Here is a 23,124-nt window from a genome sequence, read left to right on the forward strand (position 1 = left end):
CCCTTGAGCTGTACCTTTTGACTGGGGGGTGGGGTGGCCATGACCTGTCCAGGCTGATCTCCTGGGTGGTTCATAAGGTAAATCTGTAAAAAACAAATAAATTGGCAAAAAAAAAATATCATGAACATAAATCTTGTAATGGATATCTATATGTGGTCTTTAGGCTTTATTAGAATAAATGTTATGCAAGAAAATTCAGTTATCCAAAAACAAAAGCCAAGTTGAAGGTCATTAGTTTTTAGTATTGTTTATAAATTATTATTTGAAATTTTTTCTTGATATTTCACCCATCAATCTAAAACTAGCATTGAGTGGTTCTTGCTGAGCCTTCTGGCCCCATCTCCTTTGTCCTAGTTCAAGACCATGTTAAAATGCAATATTTTCTGCTCCCAACTAGGTCTATGTAAATCAATTCCTTATGTACTTATGGCCCATCCAAAATAGTCCACAGCTTTGATGAATCAATCAATCTATCACGAATCAGACTTTTATGACTCGCCAGCACAACTTTCTGGCTGGGATTCTGCCACTGACTCCATTCGTGCTTCCCTTCACCTCACCCCTTCTCCTTCACCCCTTCAAACCAGCATTGCCTTCTTATCCCCCCATTTGCCAGCTGCCTCTTTCCATTTCTCACACATTACTAATCAATCCATCTTAATTCTAGTCATTGTCTATGCAAAATCTATGCTTTCACCTTCTTTAAGCAAATGTAGAATAGAATGGCATTTAAATGATGCCATAAACTCATTAACTACAAAAACAGAACAGCACAACACAAACACAACAAGAGGTTGGTCTATGTCTTTAATGACATCCTCACAGCCCCTCTGACCCGATCACATGTTGCAGATGCAAACTGAACAATCATACTCCCATGAAGCTCAGTGTATGTTCTTTTGTTCTATTTATACTCAAGAAGACTCAGCTAAGTCCCCGTAAGTTTCTTTCCAAAATATATTTTAGAAAAATGATGATGAGTGGTCCTACAGATGTGCACATAAACAGCTATTTCTACACGCAACCTTATTACAGTGTCATTTTGAAACTCTGTCTTCTTGGACTGGGGTCTCCATTCAAAGCTATGTGCTTTCCTGGGCCAACTAAATGCCACACACAGCCAGACACTTTAAGAGGTAAAGAGTTGCCAGGCACCTGGAATGTCTATCAAATTGCCCTGGATTATGCGTCTGTCACTTAGCTTTAAGCCTCTCTTTAAATGAATCATTCAACCATGTTCAAAATGAGCAATTTGGTGGGTCAATCTTAAAAAAAACTACTTGAGTAGGCTGCATAAGCTGTATTCCCTCCTATCTATTTTCACATCCCAGGGAGGATGGCAGTGAAGCAAGAGGTGAAATTCAACACAGGGTTGCCTTAATTCATTGGATCTGTTTGGCTCTGAGCACTGTGCCCAATGTGGTCTGTGAAACTCTACTCTCTAGAGCTTTGGGTGGCCTCAAAATCTTTTCACTTTGGAAATGTTGATTGTGCTTGCTCTGCTTCTTGGCTGGCACATGGTAAAACTTTTTCTGGGACCATGGGACTCAGCCAGTGGGACTCTGGGGCTATGAACTGCTCCTACCCAGACCCTCAGGCTCTTGCTTTTATGGTGTTGGGGTTTCATGGGGGATGCCATAGGCCAGAGCTGCCCATTGACTGCAGAATTTCCACCATGAGCAATTTGTACAAGTATCCTCATTGGTTGGTCATTGTCTAGAAAATGTTGAGCCCACATTTCAATTGGAGAATCCTCAAAATGGAAAAAAGACCCAGACTTTAAGGGTAACTAACTGAAGCAACATCTACCTGAAGAACAGACAGGCACTTTTGTTTATTACATTAGAAGAGTTTGGGAATGGAGAGATAGTAAGTACATGAGGGCCTTGCTTAATACCTGCTTCTATTCATTTCCCAACATTACTTAGGCTCCTCTGGCCACCACCAGGAATAATCCCTGAGCACAAGAACCAGGAGGAAACCCTTAGCACAGCTGGACATGTCTCCCAAAATAACCACAATAACAACCAAAGTCAGGAGAGAGCACAATACAATAATTAGGGGACATGCCTGGCAAGGAACAAGTTCAAGTTTGCTCCCTGGTACCACATGACTGTCAAGCACCACCAGGGATAGCCATGCAGATCCTTAGAGCCACTGTGATGGCCAGGAGATCCCTGGAACTATAGGGCCAGAAGGGCCAGAGCAGCACCACACCCTCAGGCATTGAATGATTGGCTCAGCTGATCAAAAATCGTTGGAGGGGCCTTTATAAATGTGACTTTATAAAGTCACATCATATAGAGATAGAGCAATATTACAACAGGGAAGGTATGGCTTTGCAAATGTCTGTCCTGATTTCAATCCCCAGCATCCCAAATGGTCCCCCAAGCATGGCCAAAAGTAATTCCTAAGCACAAAGCCAGGAGTAAGCCCTGAATATTGCAAGGTGTGCCCTCACCACACAAAAAAATAAATAAGCAAAAAGGTAACATCAGACAGATGCCCTGAATTCTTATTTCTCAGAGTGTGGTTCTACGGTCTGTCCTTCAGAACTTTTCTGATTCGAACCCTGACAGTCAAGGAATACTCTGATACAAACTTTGTTTGTTAAGGGAGCCTTTTCAGATAGAACATTCCAAGTCCACTCAACCGCAGTTCCTTATTCCTGGATGGCACCAACTCTGGTTTTATTTTGGTTATTTTATTTTTGGTTTTATTTTTGAGTTAACTCTCTGTGGAAGAACTACTTCACTGGGGGTAAGTGATTGAACTTAGGGGGCCTTGGTTCTTACACTGGCAGCCTATGTGAACTGCAGGTTCTCTTGCAGCTGATATGGGATCAGATTTTCTTCCACCCAGATCCCAGGTGAGCTGAGGGGAGGAGAAAAACGTGTGCTATAGCTCATGAACACAGTTTCTTCTAGGAATCCATGTTCTTCCAGATGGTGAGTTCAGAAGAGCCATCAGAAGGGATCCCGGGCAAATGAGGAGAGTTCTAGATCAAATACTTTCCTCTGGGGTGTGAGAATAACGAGAATAACGCATGAGAATAAACTCATGCGTGCGTGAGCACACACAAACACATTCACATACATCTACTTCAAACATAAAAGCCTTTAGCTCATGAAGTAGGTCTGAAACAAAAAAGAAGCATTCACTGCCCATAAAAATAGTTTTTAAAACTCTTTTTCCATAAAATCCTCCTGAGTGGGTGGAACGGTAGGGCCAACCTTCCCCTCTTAAAAAGAAGTCAGGACCGACACGGCCCCAAATCTGAATTTTAGCCAAGAATTTGAGATGTTTATAGGAGCAAGGACAAACACTTTTATCAACATGTTGCCCTGGAAGATAAGCAAGCTTTTGTTTCCGTCCATGAAATTCTCATCCAAAGCTTCCTTATCAGTCACCAATCATATGGTGTAGGGGCCTCCTACACCCCTCCTGTGTGGTGTGACCCTGGCAAAGGGGGTGGACAGTCAGCTGTGATCTCTTTTTCAGCTGTCTCTATTTTCTACAGAACAATTTAGGATAGTTCTACCACTTTTTGTTTTTTCTTCTTGGCTGAGTGAAATCACTCTATACACAGTGCTCTTTGTGACTTAAGAATCATGGATGACGGATCCTGGAATAAGCTCAGATGGTAGATCCCATGCTTGCTAGTCATACAAGGTGCCCTCCATGCCTTTCTCTACTTGTTCTTCAAGGTAAATAATCTATGGACTGAGTAGAAGTTTCTCTGTTGGGGGTGGGGCATAGGATTTTGGACTTGGATCTGCTAGTTCCCCCCCCCTGTAAAATGTTCACATTTAAACTCTGGACTCTGTAAGAGCCAAATCACAGGCAGTTTAGGGATATCTTGGGAGGTATGTCTTAGCCATGAGCGAAAGCCCCAGCCCTAATACTCTAGTAATGAGCTAGAGTTTACACTTCACTACACTTTCTGAGCCTCTTTGTAGAGACTCAACTGTACAAAGAGTGAGTAGGAATGTGTTTGTAACACCATGCCTGTGCCTTTGTTCATTCCCTGAGATCCGGGATCCTTTTCTGAAGCACAATTAGACTTCTGTCTCCTCCTACCTGATTCCCTAGACATCACTAACTCCAGCCCACTTCCCAGAAGTGATTCCTGTAAGTTCTCACTCACAAGGTTCTATAGTCACTTTCCACCAAGCCCACTAAAGAACAACATCTCTCTGTTTTCCACCCACCCAATCACTCTTTTCCAGGACCAAGCCCTGGTTGGTGAAAGAGCCCTACCTCTCTCTCCGTGGCTCTAATGGGTGTGGAAGGACCAGACTGGACCATTTCTCAAACACTTGGATACCAACAGCAAAGGCATCAAGAGCCCAGAACCACTACAGAAATGCCAGTTTGGTGGAAGGACTTACTAATTAATTAATTAATTCACCCTCCCTACAGAATCCTTAATCCTACACACACGTTGGAGATTGGGGGTACTTTGTGCTCCCTTCTCCCCTAAGTGAGCATGTTTCTGGGTTCACCATTGAGTCTGGGGGAAGCAGAAGATACATTTCTCACTGTCTTCTCTGCAACAGGCGTTCCTCAGAATCTCATAGTGGAGGAGAAATGGCTGCCCCCATTGCTTTAGGATTTATGATATTAAATGACACAAATCTAGAATCACTGAAGATCCAAAAAGTCCCTGGAGGACCCCTGCTGAAAGGCAGACATGAAGCTTATACTTGCGCATTTGACCCTCACCCCATCTCTTTGGAGAGCAAACATCCCAGAGGAGAGCAGGATGCCTGGGTTGCCATGGCAATGGAGGAGGTGGCAGGAATAATCCCCCACCCCCAAGGCTGGCAGAACCTTCAAACCAGAACTAGCACATAGCCTGTTCCTAAGACAGGCTGGCAGGGGGCGCTCACTGGCTTTGCTCAGTGTGCTGGCAATAGGCAATACCACGTCAGAGTTCCCAGGCTCTTGGCATCAAAGGCAAGTGCTTGGGGAAGGAGGAGGGTGCCCATGGGAGAGAGACAGGAAAGGGGGGCTCTGGTGGTAACAGAAAGAGCTTGAACAACTCCTGAAACAACATCAACCAGATGTCAAGAGAATCTAAGCACCCAGCAAGGAGTGAGTGATGAGAGGGAGGAGTGGTGGCTTAGAGGCTCAGCCAACAAAGGGAAGCTGGAGGAGGGAGGACTATGGAGGAAGGGGCTAGGGAAATGGTCGAGCAAGCAGGAGGTGCTCCTGATAAGTGCCCACACAGCCCGTAAGGAAGGGGAGCTCTTGGGACCACTTCAACCTGGAGCTCACCTTTAGTCAAGGTCAAGAACCCTAGTCAAAACTATAAGACCCTTGAGGCTAGATTCTTATCAAAGCATGAAGATTCTGTGCGAAACCCTGCACCTTCTTTCCTGAGTCGAGCTCACTGATCTATAGCTCCTGCGACTATCCCAGGTCCCTTGAGAGAGCAGACGCCCAAACCCAGCTGAGTCTAGTTGGAAACAACCCCGTCGCTACCTGGAAAACTGGTCTTCCTCCAAGGCACAGAAGAGCTAGCGCAATAGCACAGTGAGGAGGACGCTTGCCTTGCACGTGGCAGACCTAGGTTTGATCCCCAGCATCCCATCAGGTCCCCTGAGCCTGCCAGGAGTGATTTCTGAACGCAGAGCTAGGAGTAATGCCTGAGCACAGTTGGGTGTGAGCCCAAAACCAGAAAAGAAAAAAAAAAATCCATCTGACTCCCTTCTTAGCAGGGAGACCCATCATCCTCCTTCTCTGTGACTTCTGCTACTTTAGTGGGGAGCCCTGACAAGCAGACACCCCTCCCACAGTTCCCTTCCCTCACCTGAACAGGAACTCTTTTTGATATTCTTTTTTGGTTTTTGGGCCACACCCAGTGACACTCGGGGATTACTCTTGGCTATGTGCTCAGAAATCGTTCCTGGCTTGGGGGGCCATAAGGGACGCTGGGGATCAAACCACAGTCCGTCCTAAGTCAGCCACATGCAAGGTAAACGCCCTACTGCTGCACCACCGCTCTAGCCCCCTGAACAGGAACTCTGCACACAGGGATCAACTGCTGGTTCCAAGATGCTGGGACAGAAACACCTAAACATTTCCCAGCACCTGAGAGCCTGGAAGCTGTGGTCCTTTTAAGCATGACTGAGCAGTTTCCTGGATACAGGGAACATGAGGACACCCAGGATTCGGGGTCATCTTTAAGTGCCAGGATCTGGTGCCATGTTGATACACACAGATACACACTCAACCTCGCTCTGCGACAAGACCACTGATTCCTTCTTGGCATCTGTTGTCCTGTGTTGCTCAGGAGGTTCTAGTAGGTTCTATATCAGCTCAGAAGTCTGGGCTTGCTCTCTGGCAAGACAAGACTCCTTCCCCCATCTTCCCTCTTCATGCCCGGTGCCATCAGGACCATGCTGAACCTTCTGAGAAACTCCACTACTGGTGCCAGGCATTGGGATGCCCTGTACCAGCTGTTCCTCAAAGCAGTGATTCTGCGAGTCCTGGGTTTTTCTATCTGTGATCAGGGACCTTTGCTACGTGATTTGTGCATGTGCTTTGTCTCCACAACCACAAGATGAGTAAGATCACTTGTGATCTAGGACAAGCTGCTCCCTTTTGTCCCCCATGACTTAAGCCACAGGGTCTCAGCAAGACAATATCCCCCAGCCCCCAAATGCCTGGCAAGGGACAGATTACATAGTGAGGGCGTCATACCTGGCCTAGATGAAATTCTTTGCGTAGCTTCAGGATAGACTGAAGTATTGGGGAAAATGAAAGCTGCGCCCCCTGCAGGCAAAAGAAAAGAAATGGGTGAGAGTCTTTGGGTGGTGGCTGGAGGGCTATCATCTCTGCAGCAGTGCCCAGGGACAGCTGCATGGCCACCACCAGGGGTCTGCCCAGCCAGTCTTCCTAAAGGGAGAGAGAGAGAGACAGACTTTGGGCCGGAGAGAGAGCACAGCGGTAGGGCATTTGCCTTGCACACGGCTGAAACGGGATGGACCTGGGCTTGATTCCCAGCAGCCCATATGGCCCCCAAAGCCTGCCAGGAGCTATTTCTGAGCACAGAGCCAGGAGTAACCCCTGAGCGCCGGTGGGTATGGCCCAAAAACAAAAACAAAAAAAAGACAGACTTTCAGGACTGAAGGTGTGTGTGTGTGTGTGTGTGTGTGTGTGTGTGTGTGTGTGTGTGTGTGTGTGTGTGATTTGAATTTTATAGCTTCTGCCCAATTCCATTGCAGTCATCCATCATCCCTGGCAATCTCATGACTAGCCAAAAAATAAACTTCTATGGTACGTATCAAGTCCAAAGGCATAAGAATCTGTCAAAATACCATCCAGGGCTTCTGAAAGCACCAAAGCATTATGAGTCTTTAACCAAGGAATCATGGAAATCCATTGAGCTAAGTAGAAGTTACTTTGCATCTCAACTCAAATGCACCTTTTCTTTTATCTTTCTTTGTCTCTGTCTGTGTGCTTGTATTCAGCAGAGAGGACTCTTCCAGGCTCTACCCAATCCATTTGGAATTTGCTCTCCTGGGCTCCAACTGTTTGAAGCTTGACAATAATAAATATAACACACACACATACCTCAGAATATTCATGCAAGCACTTGTTCATTCAAGTGACAGTAAAAAAATTTTAAGTGTGTGGCTCAGAGATGCTTTCTAAGAAGAGGGAAATTATTTAACCTGAGCCACTCATTATTGTGGTCCAGAATGTAATGGATAAGAAGGTAGAAAAACTGAAAAAAAAAAAAAAATCTATCGTCCATTCAAAATATCTTCTTTCCTCCACCATTTAAGATGAAAAACACAAATGTTCTGGGTATTGGCGATGAAAATAAACTGGCTCCCACCTGGATGTGTTCCCATTTCTCATTTTTAAATGATCAGGAAAATCCTGGGGAACTTGTGTTTCTACCTGAGTAGTCTGGGTGTGAACTGCTGACTGCTAATGTCTCTGCAACACCCGGTGCTTATCTCCCTAACCTAGGTGTCAGAGTGTCTTTGCAGGCTGGTACATAGAAGTGAGCAGCCCTTGGCCATGCATCTGAGGGTACCCCACATGGGCGATCTTGGGTCACAACTCAGAGCCTATTCACCCACTGAAAGCACAGCCTTGAGCAGGGGGCGGAAAGCCAGCCAAGATCAAGCGTTATGTCAAACTCAGGCACAGGCAACAACCAAAGGCATCAGTTACCAGTTAGAGAGAGAATATTAGGGATGGGGTTAGTGATTCACTTCATAGCTTCCAACAGTTCTACCCTCAGAACCCAAAACTTGGCAAGAAATCACTGAATTCTCCCCTGACTGCCTTTTGCAAAAAAAAAAAAAAAAAGCCACCTTTACAGGAAGGTTGAAGTCTAAACACATCCAGAATTTTACCCGAAAGGAAAAACTAAAAGTCCTGCATGTCCCCTCGTAAACATTCCTTTAAGAAGGAAAAAAAAAAAAGGAGAAACAAAGACAAATGCTAAGGGCTCCTGCAGTCAAACATGCGTTTAGTGACTACAGACAGCAGACAGCTATTTGGGAATTAAGAGCAGCAGGACGGAATCCAGCAACTATTGAGTGTGGCCAGTTGGGGAAATTCTGCCCCTGCTTTGGATTCAGAGGATCCAAAGAATCCAGTGGATTCAAAGGATCCAGAGGATTCAGAGAATCCCTTTGAGGGGCTTAAGGGGACAGGGCAGAAACCCAAGCACACCCCACACTGCTAGGATTGGTACCTTCAAGCACTGAACCTTCTGCCCAGGGAGAAGCCGTCACCCCACCTCTGTGACGAGCCTCCTTGCCGTGCACCCCTGCCCTGCATTGTCGCCCAGACAGAGGACAACAACGGGAGAGACCAACACCTTGACTTGCCCTGTGGGGAAGGGGCAGGGCCAGTATTACCTGTGTTTCTAGCATGCATTAACCGCGGAGAGTTTTGCAATGCTTTATCAACATCATCTGAAGTCAAATGTGGAAGTGGCGCTACAAAACAAAACATAAAGCGACATCAAAATGCAAAAAGAGGAAATGAAGGAGAATCAGAGAGAGAGAGAGAGAGAGAGCGAGAACATTACCTTTCTCAAGTTGGAAGAGCCACGACCACCCCACTCCTGCCCAAATCTTATAGACTACTTGCAAGTTGCTTTTTCCCTGCTGTGTCCCTGGTTAGCATGTTAAAAACCTATGTGGGTGTTGGGGGTTGCATGAACTTCATTCTGGGGGGTCAGTGTATGGGTGGCAGGCAAAGCGTCTACACCCAGAGCTCCCTGAGACTCTGTCTCCCCTCACCATGCTGGATGGTTGGTTGCAAATCAAAGCATGCAGAACACAAATGGGTGGGGGTAGGTCATGCCTCTACTTGCCAAAATGCCATTCCCAAGGCTTGGTTGCAGCCATCTTGCAAGACACTATGTGGAACATCTCATGTCTATTGTTCAGGTTGGACACTCGGGGGATTCGGTTAGCTTTGGGGAAACCCCATATCACACTGCCGCCTCCAAGTTAGCCTCTGCTTCTGCTTGGGGTGCCATGGGATACTGAGACCCAATACCAGAGACAGCTCTATGGCCCTGTGACTTGGGATCTTGGCTGAGACCTGGAAGAAGGAGGTATCTCCTTCTTCCAGAAGTTTCTGGCTTCTGCATAAAGCTCTGACTACCTAGCTACCACTAGTTGATGGTACCTGGATTTCTCAGCCGACAGGTGAGAGCCCCAAGCCCAGCCTCCATGGCGTGAGCCCTGAGAGCCCACAAAACGTGTGTGTCCGTGTGTGCATGTGTGTTGGGAAGATCTCTGTGTGAGTGACACCCCCCCGCCCCCCCGCTTACTCTCTCTGAGGTAGTGGAGATGCGAGAGGAGGATGTCGGCATTGTAGCTCGGGGTGAGCCGCTGGAAGTCCTCCTTGGTCATCTTGCACAGCTCCTTGCCATCGATGTTCTGGAAGAGGAGCAGGTCCACGTCGGACAGGCTGTACTCCTTCACAGCCCACTCCAGCCACTGCCGCACGTGGTCCGTGCTCCAGAGCGTGGGGTCTGTGGGGACACGGACACACTTCATCAGCAAGCCCCTAGGAACCATTTCCAGGGCAGAGGACAGAGACACCCTGATGTTGTACCCAAATCATCTGGCATGGATAAAGAGATGATGAGAGAGCCAGGAGGACCCCAACTGGGTCTACCGGTGTCACCTGCAGAGCTTGTGGTCTTTCAAGGGATTGTTGGGGGGGGGGGTTCTACTTTGAAGAAACCAGTGTTCTTTCATTTCTCTGGGTGAATTTCTTAAGGTAAAATATTTTTCATTTAAAAATATTTTAAAAACTATTGTTCAAGGAGCCACAGTGATAGCACTGTGGAAAGGGATTTTGCTTTGCAAGTGGCTAACCTGGGTTTGATCCCCGGCATCCTACAAGATCCCCCAAGCCTGCCTGGAGTAATCTCTGAGCACTGCTGGATATCCCCCCCCCCCCCCAAGAAAAACTATTGTTCAAAGCTCACCTTTCTGTTTTTCTCCAGGAAACTTTGTTTAGATTTTATTTATTATTTTTATTTTTGTATTTGTTTTTGATGGCACACCTGATAGTGCTCAGGTGTGCACAGTGGATAAGGCTGGTTCAATCTTCAACATCCCATTCAGTCTCCCTAGCCTGTCAAGAATGATTTATGAAGGCAGAGCCAGGAGTAACCCCTGAGTACCATCAGGTATGGTCCCCAAATAAATAAATAAATAAATAAATAAATAAATAAATAAATAAATAAAAATCCAACAGATACGCAGAAACAGATCCTTTGCCTGCAAAACTTTCTTGATATGAGAGTAAGGGTTCAGCACTCAGGTAGATGCTACATACAAACCACACACACCACAAATAACTTGATGTAAAAATGACTAACCACATGATAGAAAATAAAATATAATGGAGTGCTAAGCCCCATTCCCCCTCTGGGCTCACTGGTCGAGAGAGAGTGCTCTGTTAAAGCTATTTCAGCAGAGAACTTGGGGATGCAACTCAGTAGAACCTGTGGGAGTCGGGGCACTTCCCCACAACACAGCTGTAGAGACAAACACCTCACAGGATGCAGGTGGTGCCTTCATGCTCTGCTGTCACCCAAGGGGGCTCTTACACAGGAGCTGGGGAACTCCTTGGGGAGGATGGTAGTAGCCAACGGAAACACCAGCCAGTCCTTTGCATGAAGTCCAAATTCCCTTCCTTCTCTGTCCAACATTCTGTCATCTTCCTTCATTTCTTCCTTCTCCCTTCCAGTCTTCCATCTTTCTTATCATGCTCTCCTTCCTTTTCTTCTTTACCTGTAACCTTTCTCCCTTCCTTCTCTTCTTTCTTCTATGTTTTCTTCTTTATATCTTTTCTATCCTCTCTTCCCTTTCCATTTTTCCATGCTCCCATCCTTTCTTCCATCCATCCATTCATCCATCCATCCATCCATCCATCCATCTAACCATCCATCCATCCATCCATCCATCCATCCATCCATCCATTCATCCATCCATCCATCCATCCATCCATCCATCCATTCATCCATCCATCCATCCATCCATCCATCCATCCATCCATCCATCCATCCATCCATCCATCCATCCAACCAACCAATCATCCATTCAACATATTTTCTTCTATATACTCTTCCATACTTTTCTCTTCCTCTCTGCCCTTCCTTTGTGCCTCATATTTTTTTGATTTTTGTATTAGGGCCACTTCTTCCTGGCTCTTTACTCAGGGATCACTCATGGTGGGTTTTAGGAGATGTGCTAAAGATGGAACTTAGGTTGGCTGTGTGAAGGCCAATATCTTACTCTCTGGCTCCTTCTTCATATCTTTTTTAATAGAAGAAAATTATTTCAAGCCAAATAGACTTTGTCCCCCATCCTATATGTGGCCCCTGCCCTCTCAAAAGTAACAACCATTCTGAAATATGTGTGTATATATACATATATATATATATATCTCAACCCTCTACATATTTGAATACTTTTACTTCTCTCTAGCAGTCATATCACTGCCTTTGTGTTTTGAAGGATAACATAAATGCTAACTGATTTGCTGTGGGCACTTGGCATTTTAAAAATGAATCCAAGTCCATTGATTTCAGCATGATGGGGTAGCCCCGAGTTCACGGAAGAAATATCAGTGTGTATCTTATCTTGTGCACACATGAAAAATCACCTGGGTCTTAGGACATGAAATTCCTTGGGAAGACAGAAATATCCCTTATCTCAACCACATGGATGCTTATTTCGTTCAGCAGATCCTGGCATCCAAACCCAGTGAGATGAAGAAAGGAAAAGAAAGGAAGAAAGAAAAAAAGAAAGAAGAGAAAGAAAAAAGAAAAAGAAGGAAGAGGAGGGAATGAGCACGAAAGAAAGAAAGAAAGAAAGAAAGAAAGAAAGAAAGAAAGAAAGAAAGAAAGAAAGAAAGAAAGAAAGAAAGAAAGAAAGAAAGAAAGAAAGAAAGAAAGAAAGAAAGAAAGAAAGAAAGAAAGGTAAAAAAGAGAAGAAAGGAGGGTGAGAGAGGAAGGAGGAAAAGAAAGAAAAAAGGAAAGGAAAAGGAAAGGAAAAGAAAAAGAGGAAGGGAGAGGAGAGGAGGGGAAAGGAAGGAAAAGAAGAGGATAGGAGGGGGAGAGGAGAAGGGGAGGGGAGGGAAAGGAGGGGAAGGGAGGGTAGAAGAAAGGAGAGGAGTGGAGAGAAGGGGGAGGAAGGCAAGGCAAGAAGGGAAGGGAAGGGAAGGGAAGGGAAGGGAAGGGAAGGGAAGGGAAGGGAAGGGAAGGGAAAGGAGAGAAGGGAAGGAGAAGAAAGGAAAGGAAAGGAGAGAAGAAAGGAGAAGAAAAGAAAGAAAAGCAGACAGGCTATCCTCCTTCCTACCCCCTTTCTTGTGAATGGAATTTGAACTTCCCACAGAGCTCTTGAAAACCCGTATATCAGGGTGGTGCTGGCCAGCTGGAAGAATTCCAAAGTGGCATTGCTGGGACACTGGCCTGACACTGAGACACTGAGACGGACACTGAGAGTGGGGTGGTCTGTCAAGGTCCAGGCTGGGTAGTCACTGGAGCTAAGAATTTAAGCCAGACCCTCCTTTTCTTTGTATATAATTTTTAGCAAATAAATCCTTTGATTGAATCACCATGATGCACAGTTACAAAGATGTTCATGATTGAGTTTCAGTCATACAATGTCCCACACCCTTCACCAGCGCACATTTCCTGCCATCAATGTCCCCAGTTTCCCTCCTGTCCTCTCCTCTGCCTTCCTCTGCCTCATTTTCTTCTCTCCCTCTCTCTCTCTCTGCACCCCCATTTTTTCCTTTTAGACACTGTACTTTGCAGAATTGTTACCGAAGAGGCATCATATAACTTTATCTCCCAACTATCACTGTCACAGTGATTCCTCCTCTGCCTTCACTGCATCCCACAAGACTCCAGGTCCCAATTCCAGGACCGACACAGAATCATTCTTATTTCCCTCTGCCTCTTCCTTAGGCTGGGGGTGGGCACCTCTCTCATGCCAATGGTAGGAACAAGTGTTGCTTGATTATATGGTGATGGCTTTCCACATTCTTAAACGAATACTGTGCATCGTCTCTGAACTAAAAATTCCACTTCTAGAGATTTATCCCAAGGAAATAAAAGAGGATGTGCGTAATGATTTATTTTCAAGGATGTTCTTTGTAGTGTTGTTTATAAAAGCCAAGCATTGGAAACACCCTAAATGTCCAACAGAAAGATGATGAGCCACGGTAGTACATTGAGGAATGTTCCAGAGACATCTGGAAACGAAAGATCACCCTGCTTAGTAGATTTGTTGATATGAAGAAAATATTTAAAGTAAGTCCAATCAACAAGCCTGAAAACATTAGTACAGAATCCTATTTCGAGTCACAAAGAGGAACTGGGCCTCTTGCTGTCTGCCTGTCTGTCTGCCTCAGTTTCATGGGACTCCAGAATCATTGCAAAAAAAAAAAAAAAAAGTCCATGCAGAAGAGGTAGTTTGGAAGGTCACGCACACTTCCGTTTTAGTTTATTTTAAAAGAAATAAATAAAAACATTCCCATAAAAATGCTGATATCTTGACAGTTAATAAGAGCTCATGACACACATCATGAGGTAATGTGAGTGCTAATTTCAGAAAAGGCAATAAAGACCTTTAGGTTTCTTTTTTCAACTGGACTATAACTTAAAATTTTGTGGGGTTTTTTTTTTTTTTTGGTTGGGTTTGGGGGCCACACCCATCTTTGCTCAGGACTTATTCCTGGCTCTGTGCTCACGGATCCACTCCTTACAGGCTTCAAGGGTATGGTGCTAGAAACAGAACCTGGATTATCTGCAGACGAGGCAGAGTATTCATCCCCAGGCACTATATAAGTTATTTTGACAATAAACCCCTAATAATTGAATTAAAAATTATTTTAAAAAAGGTATTCTCTCTTACCTTTCAAAATCAAAATAAGTTCTTATAGAAGAGTCTAAGGAAATTACATATATTCATAAATATTTGTGTATTTATATACCACATTAAAATTCAAAAACTACATAAGATATGTCTGAAAAGTAAATATTTAAGGCATGTTATTTTTAAATATTGTTTGTTTACTTAAAATGTATCAATACAACATATATATTTTTTTCTGTATATTTTGAGCACTTGACTGGGCTCAGGGCCTTTCCCTGGCTCCTCACTCAGGAATGGCACCTGATGGTGTTAAGGCTTTGAGATGTGGTGCTAGGGATAGTGCCGGGTGTGGAACCGGGACAGCCATATGTAAGCTAAGTGCCTTCCTCCTGTCCAATCTCTCTGGTCACTATCTTTTTCATATATCTTTTAAAACTTTTAAAATTCCTTTTAGGGATATAAAATTTTATCTTATTTTTTAATTTTTGAGCCATACCCAGCAATGCTCAGTAATTACTCCTGAGCAGTGTTCATGAGACCGTATGGGATGCAGAGATTAAAGCCAGGTCTGTCTCATGCAAGACAAATGCCCTTCCTACTGTATCACTTTGGCTCCAGGATATAAACTCTTAATTTTATTTTTATTTTACACAGCTGGATAATGAAAATGACTTCTTTAAAACAACTAAAGCTTCAACAGTTCCCTGAATCTTTTGGGGAGTTGATCTCCAACCTTCCACCCTATGAGCTCATCACAAAGGAAATCAAGAACTCAAGAGAATAAGAAATCTGTCCTTCCCAACCTGTGAGATGCACCAGGAACCCCTGCAGCAAAAGGGGAGAGGGGAAAAGGAAACCAAGTTTGCCCATCAGGGTGCATGGCCTGAGCGGAGGTGTGAGAGGCTGCAGGGTCCATCTAGGCAGAGGTATGGCTGAGCCTGGGTTTCCTCTTCTCAAAACAAGGTTCAGAGTGACTGGGTTTGAGCAGACACTTCCCTAGAGAGGAACCCTGCCACGTGAGGGTTCTCTGCTTTGACAATTTCTCCAGGGAAGCCCTGAAAACACAATACACTAAGCAGAAGGAAATCATACTGCTGGAACCACCGGATTTAGGGACAGCCTGAACCAACAAAGGTTGTCATGAGCAGCAAGTGTGAAGGGCAGTTGGACAGGAGAAGGAATAGAAGTGGAGAAGGCCATTAGTGTAGGGAATGGCCTGACCCCAGAGTTACAGGGGCAAGAAAAATGTGATGTGTGGAGAGAAGAAAGGAATTCAATGGAACACCATAGAGAGGTTTGAAGGAACTTGGTACCACATACCAGAGAGATGAAGGTTGGGTCTTTCATCTCCCTGGAAGCAGCAGATCTTGAAATGTTTTTTGTTTGATTTCTGGGCTATACCTTGCAGTGCTTGGGGGTTACTCCTGGCTCTGCACTCAGATATCATTCTTGGCAGGCTTGGAAGACCACATGGGATGCCAGAGATCTAACTAAAGTCAGTTGCATGCAAGGTAAATGCCTTCCCCACTGTGCTATGGCTCTAGCTCCAGCTTGGAATATTTTGTTGGGTGGTTTTTGGTTCTACCCAGAAATGCTCAGGGGTCACTCCTGACTCTGCTCTCAGAAATCAACTCCTGGCAGTGCTCAGGGGACCATATTGGATGTCAGGGATCAAACCTAGGCTAACTGCATGCAAGGCAAGCAACTTTCCTGCATTGCTATCGCTCTGGCCCTTGAGAGCTTGGAATATCTTACAGAATTGGAATTATTCACACTTGGAATTACTTTACAGGTCAAACTTTATGATCTGGGAATGTCAGAGGCCTTAATAATGCCTAAAGAATCCCAGAAATGTCTTCAATGACATCAAAGCCAGCACCCAAAATAAAAGCTTTTTTTTTTTTTTTTAGCGCCTGAATGTTTACTACTGAAATCATTTTTCTAAGATGTAAATGCTAACCTCTCTGGAATGTGTTTACTTTTTCGGTGGGTAATTAAGTGACACATTAGGAGAATGGAGAAGTAAATGAGATAATGTATGGGAAAGCACTTTGTGGACAACAACACAATGCACAAAAGGAGCAGAAGCTTTACACTGGGGTTTGCTTTGCCAACGCTGCTAAAAAGAAACCAACAATCTATTCTCATAGGCAGCTTCTTCCTTCAAACTCCAAAGTCTGATTTATTACTTGATTTTAAGAAGCAGATGGAGCTGCCCCTGTCAGGGGAATCAGAAATTACTGGAGATAAGTTGTTTGCAATCTCCAGTCCAATGGTTGGGAAAGCATTTGTATCATCATTTCATATTTCACAGGCCTCAAAATGGACCAGATGCCCCCAACACACACACACACACACACACACACACACACATACACACACACACCAGTACACAGGGAAAGGAAAAAGAAAGAACTCATCAGGTCTCTGAAAAATCTTACGTATTTCTTTGACTACCTGGTTCATAGTCAAATTTTTTTTATAACATTCCATCAATTTCAATAAACTGGAATTAAAGTGAGTAAAACAAGTAGTCTGGAGTTGCATTATTTAACATAATATATATATATATATATATATATAGAGAGAGAGAGAGAGAGAGAGAGAGAGAGAGAGAGAGAGAGAGTGTTAGGAGGGGTAGATGGTGGCTGGTCAAAAGGGTCAACATTTTTGTTTTTGTTTTTGGCCAAACCCAGTGGCACTTAGCTATTACTCCTAGTTTTTCCCTCAGAAATTACTCCTGGCAGGCTTGGGGGACCCAAAGGGATTCTGGAGATCAAACCCAGGTAGGCCACATGCAAGGCTATCACTCTGTCCCCAGGGTTAACATATTTTTTAATCCCTCCCTAGACCTGAATTCAAACCTACTAGATTTCCACGGGCACTAAGAAAGAATTCAGTATATTTTAAAATCAGAAAAGAAATATTGCATTGTTGAAGACACACATCTTCATGAAACAAAAGACTTCATGCGTGAAAAAAAAGTTTCCTCATACAAAATATCTCAGGTTATATGGTTTCAAAAGTCTCTATAAGGGTGAAGAAAAATAAACAAGGCCACACTCAAGATCACAGAAGCCTCAAATGTCATTTCCCCTGAACAACGTCAGGTACAAGATTAATTTCTAGACATAAAAACCATCTCTGGTTATTTAAGAAGCCTTGACCAACCCCCATCAAGCCTGCCTGCAAGCACCACCATCATCCTAAAAGACTTCATATATCCAGGCCTGAGAGAGCTTTTACACTTGCAGCCCAAGGCCCTTAGAAGTCTGCAAATGTAATATTCAACATTCCACCTCTTCCTGGAGTATGACTTTCCATTTATGAAGCTGGCATGAGAGAGAGCATGTTGAATTTGAATTTTAGTTTCACTTCCTCACAAAACAATGCTAAATTTCAAGCACCGGGTCTTCATTCGACCCTTTCATTTTGAATGAATACATGGGATTTGGGTCTAATCTGTGAAGAACTGATGGCTAATTTTATGGAATCTGGGCACAAACCGAGTTCCTTGTTCAGTGACCAAAATAAAAATTAAGTATTATTTTTTTTTACTAGTTATTGTTTTCTTTTTTTTTCTTTTTATTACCTCTGGCAAATACAGGACCAACTGATGTCATGTCCTGGGTCCTTAGAAGGAATGCACCTTCCCTAATGGTTGGATGTTAATTTATACAAATAACCGTTAAACAAAAAATGGTCAAAAATATGATTATTTTTGTTCTTGAGCTACACCCAGTGATGCTCAGGGGTTATCCTGGCTATACGCTCAGAAATCGCTCCTGGCTTCAGGGACCATATGGGATGCTGGGGACCAAACCAAGGTCTGTCCTGGGTCAGCCATGTGCAAGGCAAATGCCCTACTGCTGTGCCATCGCTCTGGCCGCCCCCCCAATGTGATATTTTTAATTTCACTTGTCTGTTAGATGGCAAGAAAGGAAAATAAAATTCTCAGGGAAGAGATTTATCTATTTCTCCTTATAAGCCATTATTTCAAATCTATGCTATAGGGTGCATTCTTTAAAAAATGTTTTGATTTAAATAAAGAATCTTGATTTAAAAAGTTATTGATAGTGGGTTTTAGGTAGACAATATTTTAATGCAAATCCCACCACCAGTGTCACCCTCCCTCCACTAGTGTTTTAAGCTCCCTCTTCTGTGTGTCCACTCACTGCATACACATGTGTGCACATGCACATACATACATTACTGCCTTGACATGCGCATTTCAAAGTTGACTGTTGTACTTTAGATCTCAAGTTTTCAGTGTTGTTGAGTCTCTGATTTGGATTTATTGCTAGAGACGGGCATTTATTAAATTCTCTGCTAAATCTATTGCCATTAAATCCCTGAAAATGGTACAGAGCATGTAACATTCATTGTGTTCACAACAGAAACTTTTAAAATTTTCTCCATGATCTTCAATGCCTTTTGCTAGCTTGCTTGTTTGCTGGGTTTTGGGTCACACCTGGCTGTGCTCAAAGGTTCCTTCATGATGGTGTTTGGGTGACCATAGGTGGTAGTTGAGATTGAATGGAGATCTGCCATATGCAAGGCACTTGTTTTGCCTGCTGTATTCTCTCTCCTTCTCTAAGTCATCTCTTAATATTTTTTCAGTTTTGTTTCTTCTGTTTTTTTCCCTATCATTATGCCTGCCATTGGCTTCAATTTCTCTATAAGCAATATACAACTAGATCAGGAGTATCTTTCCAATCTAATTCATGAGAACTCAGGAAAACCCTGGACATTGGAAAAGTGTTGAGTTTAATAGGCTACTGCATGGAAAACTCTATTGAACTATGACATAGGTCTGTGGCTAAGAAAGAACAGAGTCTTAGAGTCCAACAAAGGACATTCTGGCCTCCCCTCTGATCTACATCTGGTTAGTCTCTCTCCTACTGTGCCACAAAACCTACTCTTTAATAGCTTCACTATTTTCCAATTGTCCATTTCTGTTCCTTACTTAGCTGGTTGTCTTTGGTGTTCTTCAATCTTTCCCTCTATTATCAATCAGGGGAGATTATTTGCTCTGCTCTGGCCACTCATTGCTTCCTGCCCTTGGAAAGCAAAGGAAAAACATGTTCATCAGTTTCTTGGAGGAAGGAAATCTAATAAATGGCTCTTTAAAGACTTCACCTTTTTCACCCTCTTTATTTTCTCTCATCTTGAACTTTCAGTAGACTCTACATTGGATCTTATCCAGATTCTTTGCAAACTGTTGACTTTTTTTGTCATCTCTTAGTCAAGAGGTTGTCCTCGGAGAAACAAAATCAAGTCTGTTTTTTATATTCTTGTTGAAAACTCAAGTGAACATTTTAATCTTTCTACTGGGCTTTTAAAATATGGTTTTCATCTGAGTATGTGAGATTCCAGACCATCTATGTCTTTCTTCTTCAAAAGTATTTTTGCTTCTCCACAATCTCTTATTTATTTGTTCATATTTGTTTCATATGTGTGCATTTGTTTTAAATCACTTTATAACTCCAAACTCATACTCTAGTACAGCTTCAAGGTACAATCATGTCAACCAAATCTTGTTCTAAAAAATAGTTTCTTCCTGTTTTTGTTGTTTCGTTCATTTTGCTGTTGTCATCAGGGGCTGAAGAGTCTTCTCTGGTGGATGTTTGCCTACAGGAATCCTGAAAAGCTTACATGGAAGAGGTAAAATATATGGCATGAGTTGGTCTCTTTTTGACATAATGACAAGCTGAAGTATTTCTCTGAATGGAGGCATTCCTGACTCTTCTGGTTCACCTAGTTCAGATTTTTAATTATATTTTTCTTCACTAGTCCTTGTCACTCTCCCTACATGATCCCACAACACTAGATGCTCATTGTGTTCTAGAAATGGGATGACAAGCCCCATTAAAAAGCCCTTTATCCTTGCCTGGATTTTCCTTCTTGACCTCCTTTTAAATGTTGGTACCCCTGACCCTCCTCTTAGCTCCCTCATTTAAGTTTCTGTATATTCTATCTCCCAAGTTTCATGCTTGAGGTATCTATCTGCTTTTGTGGAAGTCCAGTATCATAAAGAGAGCAACACAAAGCATCATAAATGCAATGATTCACTGTTCCAGAGGCTGGAATTCTGAAATCAAAAGTTGGCAATGCCAGGCCCCTCGCCTCTGAGGCTCTGGGTACACTCCTTCCTTCCTCTTTTAGTTTCCCATGGAGATCTTATCCCAAGCGCCCCATAGCTCGTAGAGGTTTCACTCTAATCTGTACCTCATCTTCCCATGGCTTCTCCTATCAACTTCTTTCTGTGTATCTGTATCTAATTGTCCCATGTCTGGGGACATGAGCTGTTCTACTAGACCCACCTTCCATGACTTCATCTTGACTTGATTCAATCTGGATACTCTATGACCAAAAAAGGTCACACTTTAGAGAATGTGTGTATGTGATTCATCTGAGAGGCTGTGTGTGAGCATACAGACATGAAGCCTATCCTAAAATTAAGACTCACACCTGCAGAGTTAGTGTCAACTACTCATCTTATAAAACTATTAAGTATTTGTTCCTCCCTCCTCTCTCTTACTCTAGATACAACATTTACATTGTGAAATTACATAGACATACACATGTGAAAGAGGTTTGTTACTTAAAGAATAACATGGACTTGTACTAAGGTTATCAAGAAGACTCTGGAAACTGCAGCTCCGTGGCTCTGTGTTTCCCACCAATTCCACTTTAGTCATCAGTAATTCAATAAATGCAACTTTATTTACCTCTCGCATAGGCCAAGTGCTTACTATATTATCAGGGGGTTGGAAACTGAAAAAGACATGTCAACTCCCTATGCTTCCAATTGGATAGAAGAGACACACTTAGGACTAATTCCAATCAGAGTTAAATAGAGTACCTCAGCCCTTCAGGCCTGGATGGAGCATGTGCTCTTTGATCACCAGTAATGTGTCTCATTTCAAAGCCTAGTTTAGCAATCTTAGGTCTACGTAGGAACTCTGAAAGCTAAGTGGTCTCAGAGAACTCAACATCCTGCCTTTTCGGTAGAGTAGACCATTTTACAATAGAGTAAACCATCCTAGGAGCAGTCTCTGCCCTGATGGAACTGGTTTCTAAGATAATCTTTCAGTTCACAGTCCATGTCCCTAGACTCAGGCTGAAGAAATGGGCTACTCGAATAGGGACTGTTAGGTGGCCACATTTTCTGCCTCAATGGACCTAACCTGGTATCCCAGTTCACCTGCTTCAGGAACTCACTGCCCTCCCTATAAACAACTTTCTTAAAATACAGATTTGTTTTCCCCAAGTGAATCTTCATTTTGGCTTCCAGAAATCTGAACACCATTCTGGTTGCTGAACAGGGAGGAGCATCTCAAGCCAAATCTGTGGTCAAATAGTTGAGTTCTTCCTTCATAAGAGCAGTGTCTTCCAGCATTGTCCACCCCATTGGAACTGATTTCCAAATATCTATTTGATCTAAGGTTGGACTCCATGTTTCTCAGAAGTTTGGTTTACAGATATAGCAACTGCTTCATGGAATTAAAATTTCTCCATGTTTAAGGAAATGAACATATCATAGAATATATAATGTGAAATAGAACCAAGAGTGATATGAGAAGGATTGGTTGGTAAGAGACGATTAAGGAAAGAAGGGAGAGTAATAAATAAAGAAGAAAGAAATGTTAAGAATAGAGCGAAAAGAAAAAGAAAGAATGAGAAAAGAGGAGAAAGAAGGAAGGAAGGACAGAAGGAAGAGAGGAAGAAAGGAAGGAAAAAAGGAAAGTAAGGAAGGAAAAAAAGAAAGGGAAGGAAGGAAGGAAGCACCCAGTACAAGACCAACATGGAAACTCTGAGAGTTCTAATATCTAATATCTGAGAGTATCTAATACGTAATATCTAATATCTAATACAGGTGCTGGTACTCAAGGTAGATTCTGGAAACAGAAACACTGATATTCGGAACCAGAGAGATAGTATAGCAAGTAGGGCACTTGCCTTGCATTCAGCCAACCTGGGTTTAATCCCCAGCATCCCACAGGGTCCCCTGAGTCTGCCAGGAGTGATTCCTAGCACAGAGGCAGGAATAATCCCTGAGTTGTTCCTAGGTGTGACCCCAAAACAAAAACAAACACACACTGACATTTTTGAGAGATGCCACACTTTGGTACCCATTTCAGGGAAGAAAGACAGAAAAAACAGTCTTTCAAAATATTTCACTGCTGAAGTCTGAGAGGCTCTTGCATTTAGGTCAGAATTTTGCAACATGTAAGCAGAATAGATGAAGACTGTGTCTTCCTCTTTGTCTGTTCCCTTGGTTAGTACATCACTCAAACATTTTCCAGCACCCAAAATCACCAGTCCTGCCCAGAGACAGCCCCTGCCTGAGTGGCAGGCAGACCCTGACTACTCAGAGTCTCTGGACTTTGTGAAACTAAAGTTCTTTAGACCTAAGTGATCCAGCTCATCGTGGGAATTCACTATACTGGATCATGGCTCTTTGTATTCGGTGTAATGAGGCAGGATTGGAAACATCTGGAAGTCAGGTTTTCACACTGTATTTTGCACCTGTAATGGTTGGGATTTTTCTTTGAATATTTGTCATGTGGTCTTTATATACTTCACTGTACCAATCAGTGACAGATTCTCAACATACAACTTAATGTTCCTTCCCAATGATAAGGTGATAGATACATCACTATAATGCATTTGAGTAGCAGTGTAATACTATTGGCTATTTCTAGCCTTCCTGATTTTGCTCACTCACCCACTCTAA

General features: G+C 43.3%; 1 protein-coding gene across 1 annotated transcript in view; it reads right to left on the reverse strand.

Annotated features, from left to right (window-relative positions):
- Positions 1-23,124, reverse strand: part of ERG (ETS transcription factor ERG) — a 106,708-nt gene that overhangs the window by 10,629 nt on the left and 72,955 nt on the right. The window contains exons 4-7 of the mRNA XM_049785396.1: positions 9,815-10,018; positions 8,889-8,969; positions 6,709-6,780; positions 15-83 (exon numbers count right to left, since the gene is read on the reverse strand). Of these exons, the coding sequence (XP_049641353.1) occupies positions 15-83; positions 6,709-6,780; positions 8,889-8,969; positions 9,815-10,018 (426 nt within the window). The remainder of the gene's footprint in view (positions 1-14; positions 84-6,708; positions 6,781-8,888; positions 8,970-9,814; positions 10,019-23,124) is intronic.

Source organism: Suncus etruscus, chromosome 13 (genome assembly GCF_024139225.1).
Source record: "Suncus etruscus isolate mSunEtr1 chromosome 13, mSunEtr1.pri.cur, whole genome shotgun sequence".
Taxonomy (NCBI): domain Eukaryota; kingdom Metazoa; phylum Chordata; class Mammalia; order Eulipotyphla; family Soricidae; genus Suncus; species Suncus etruscus.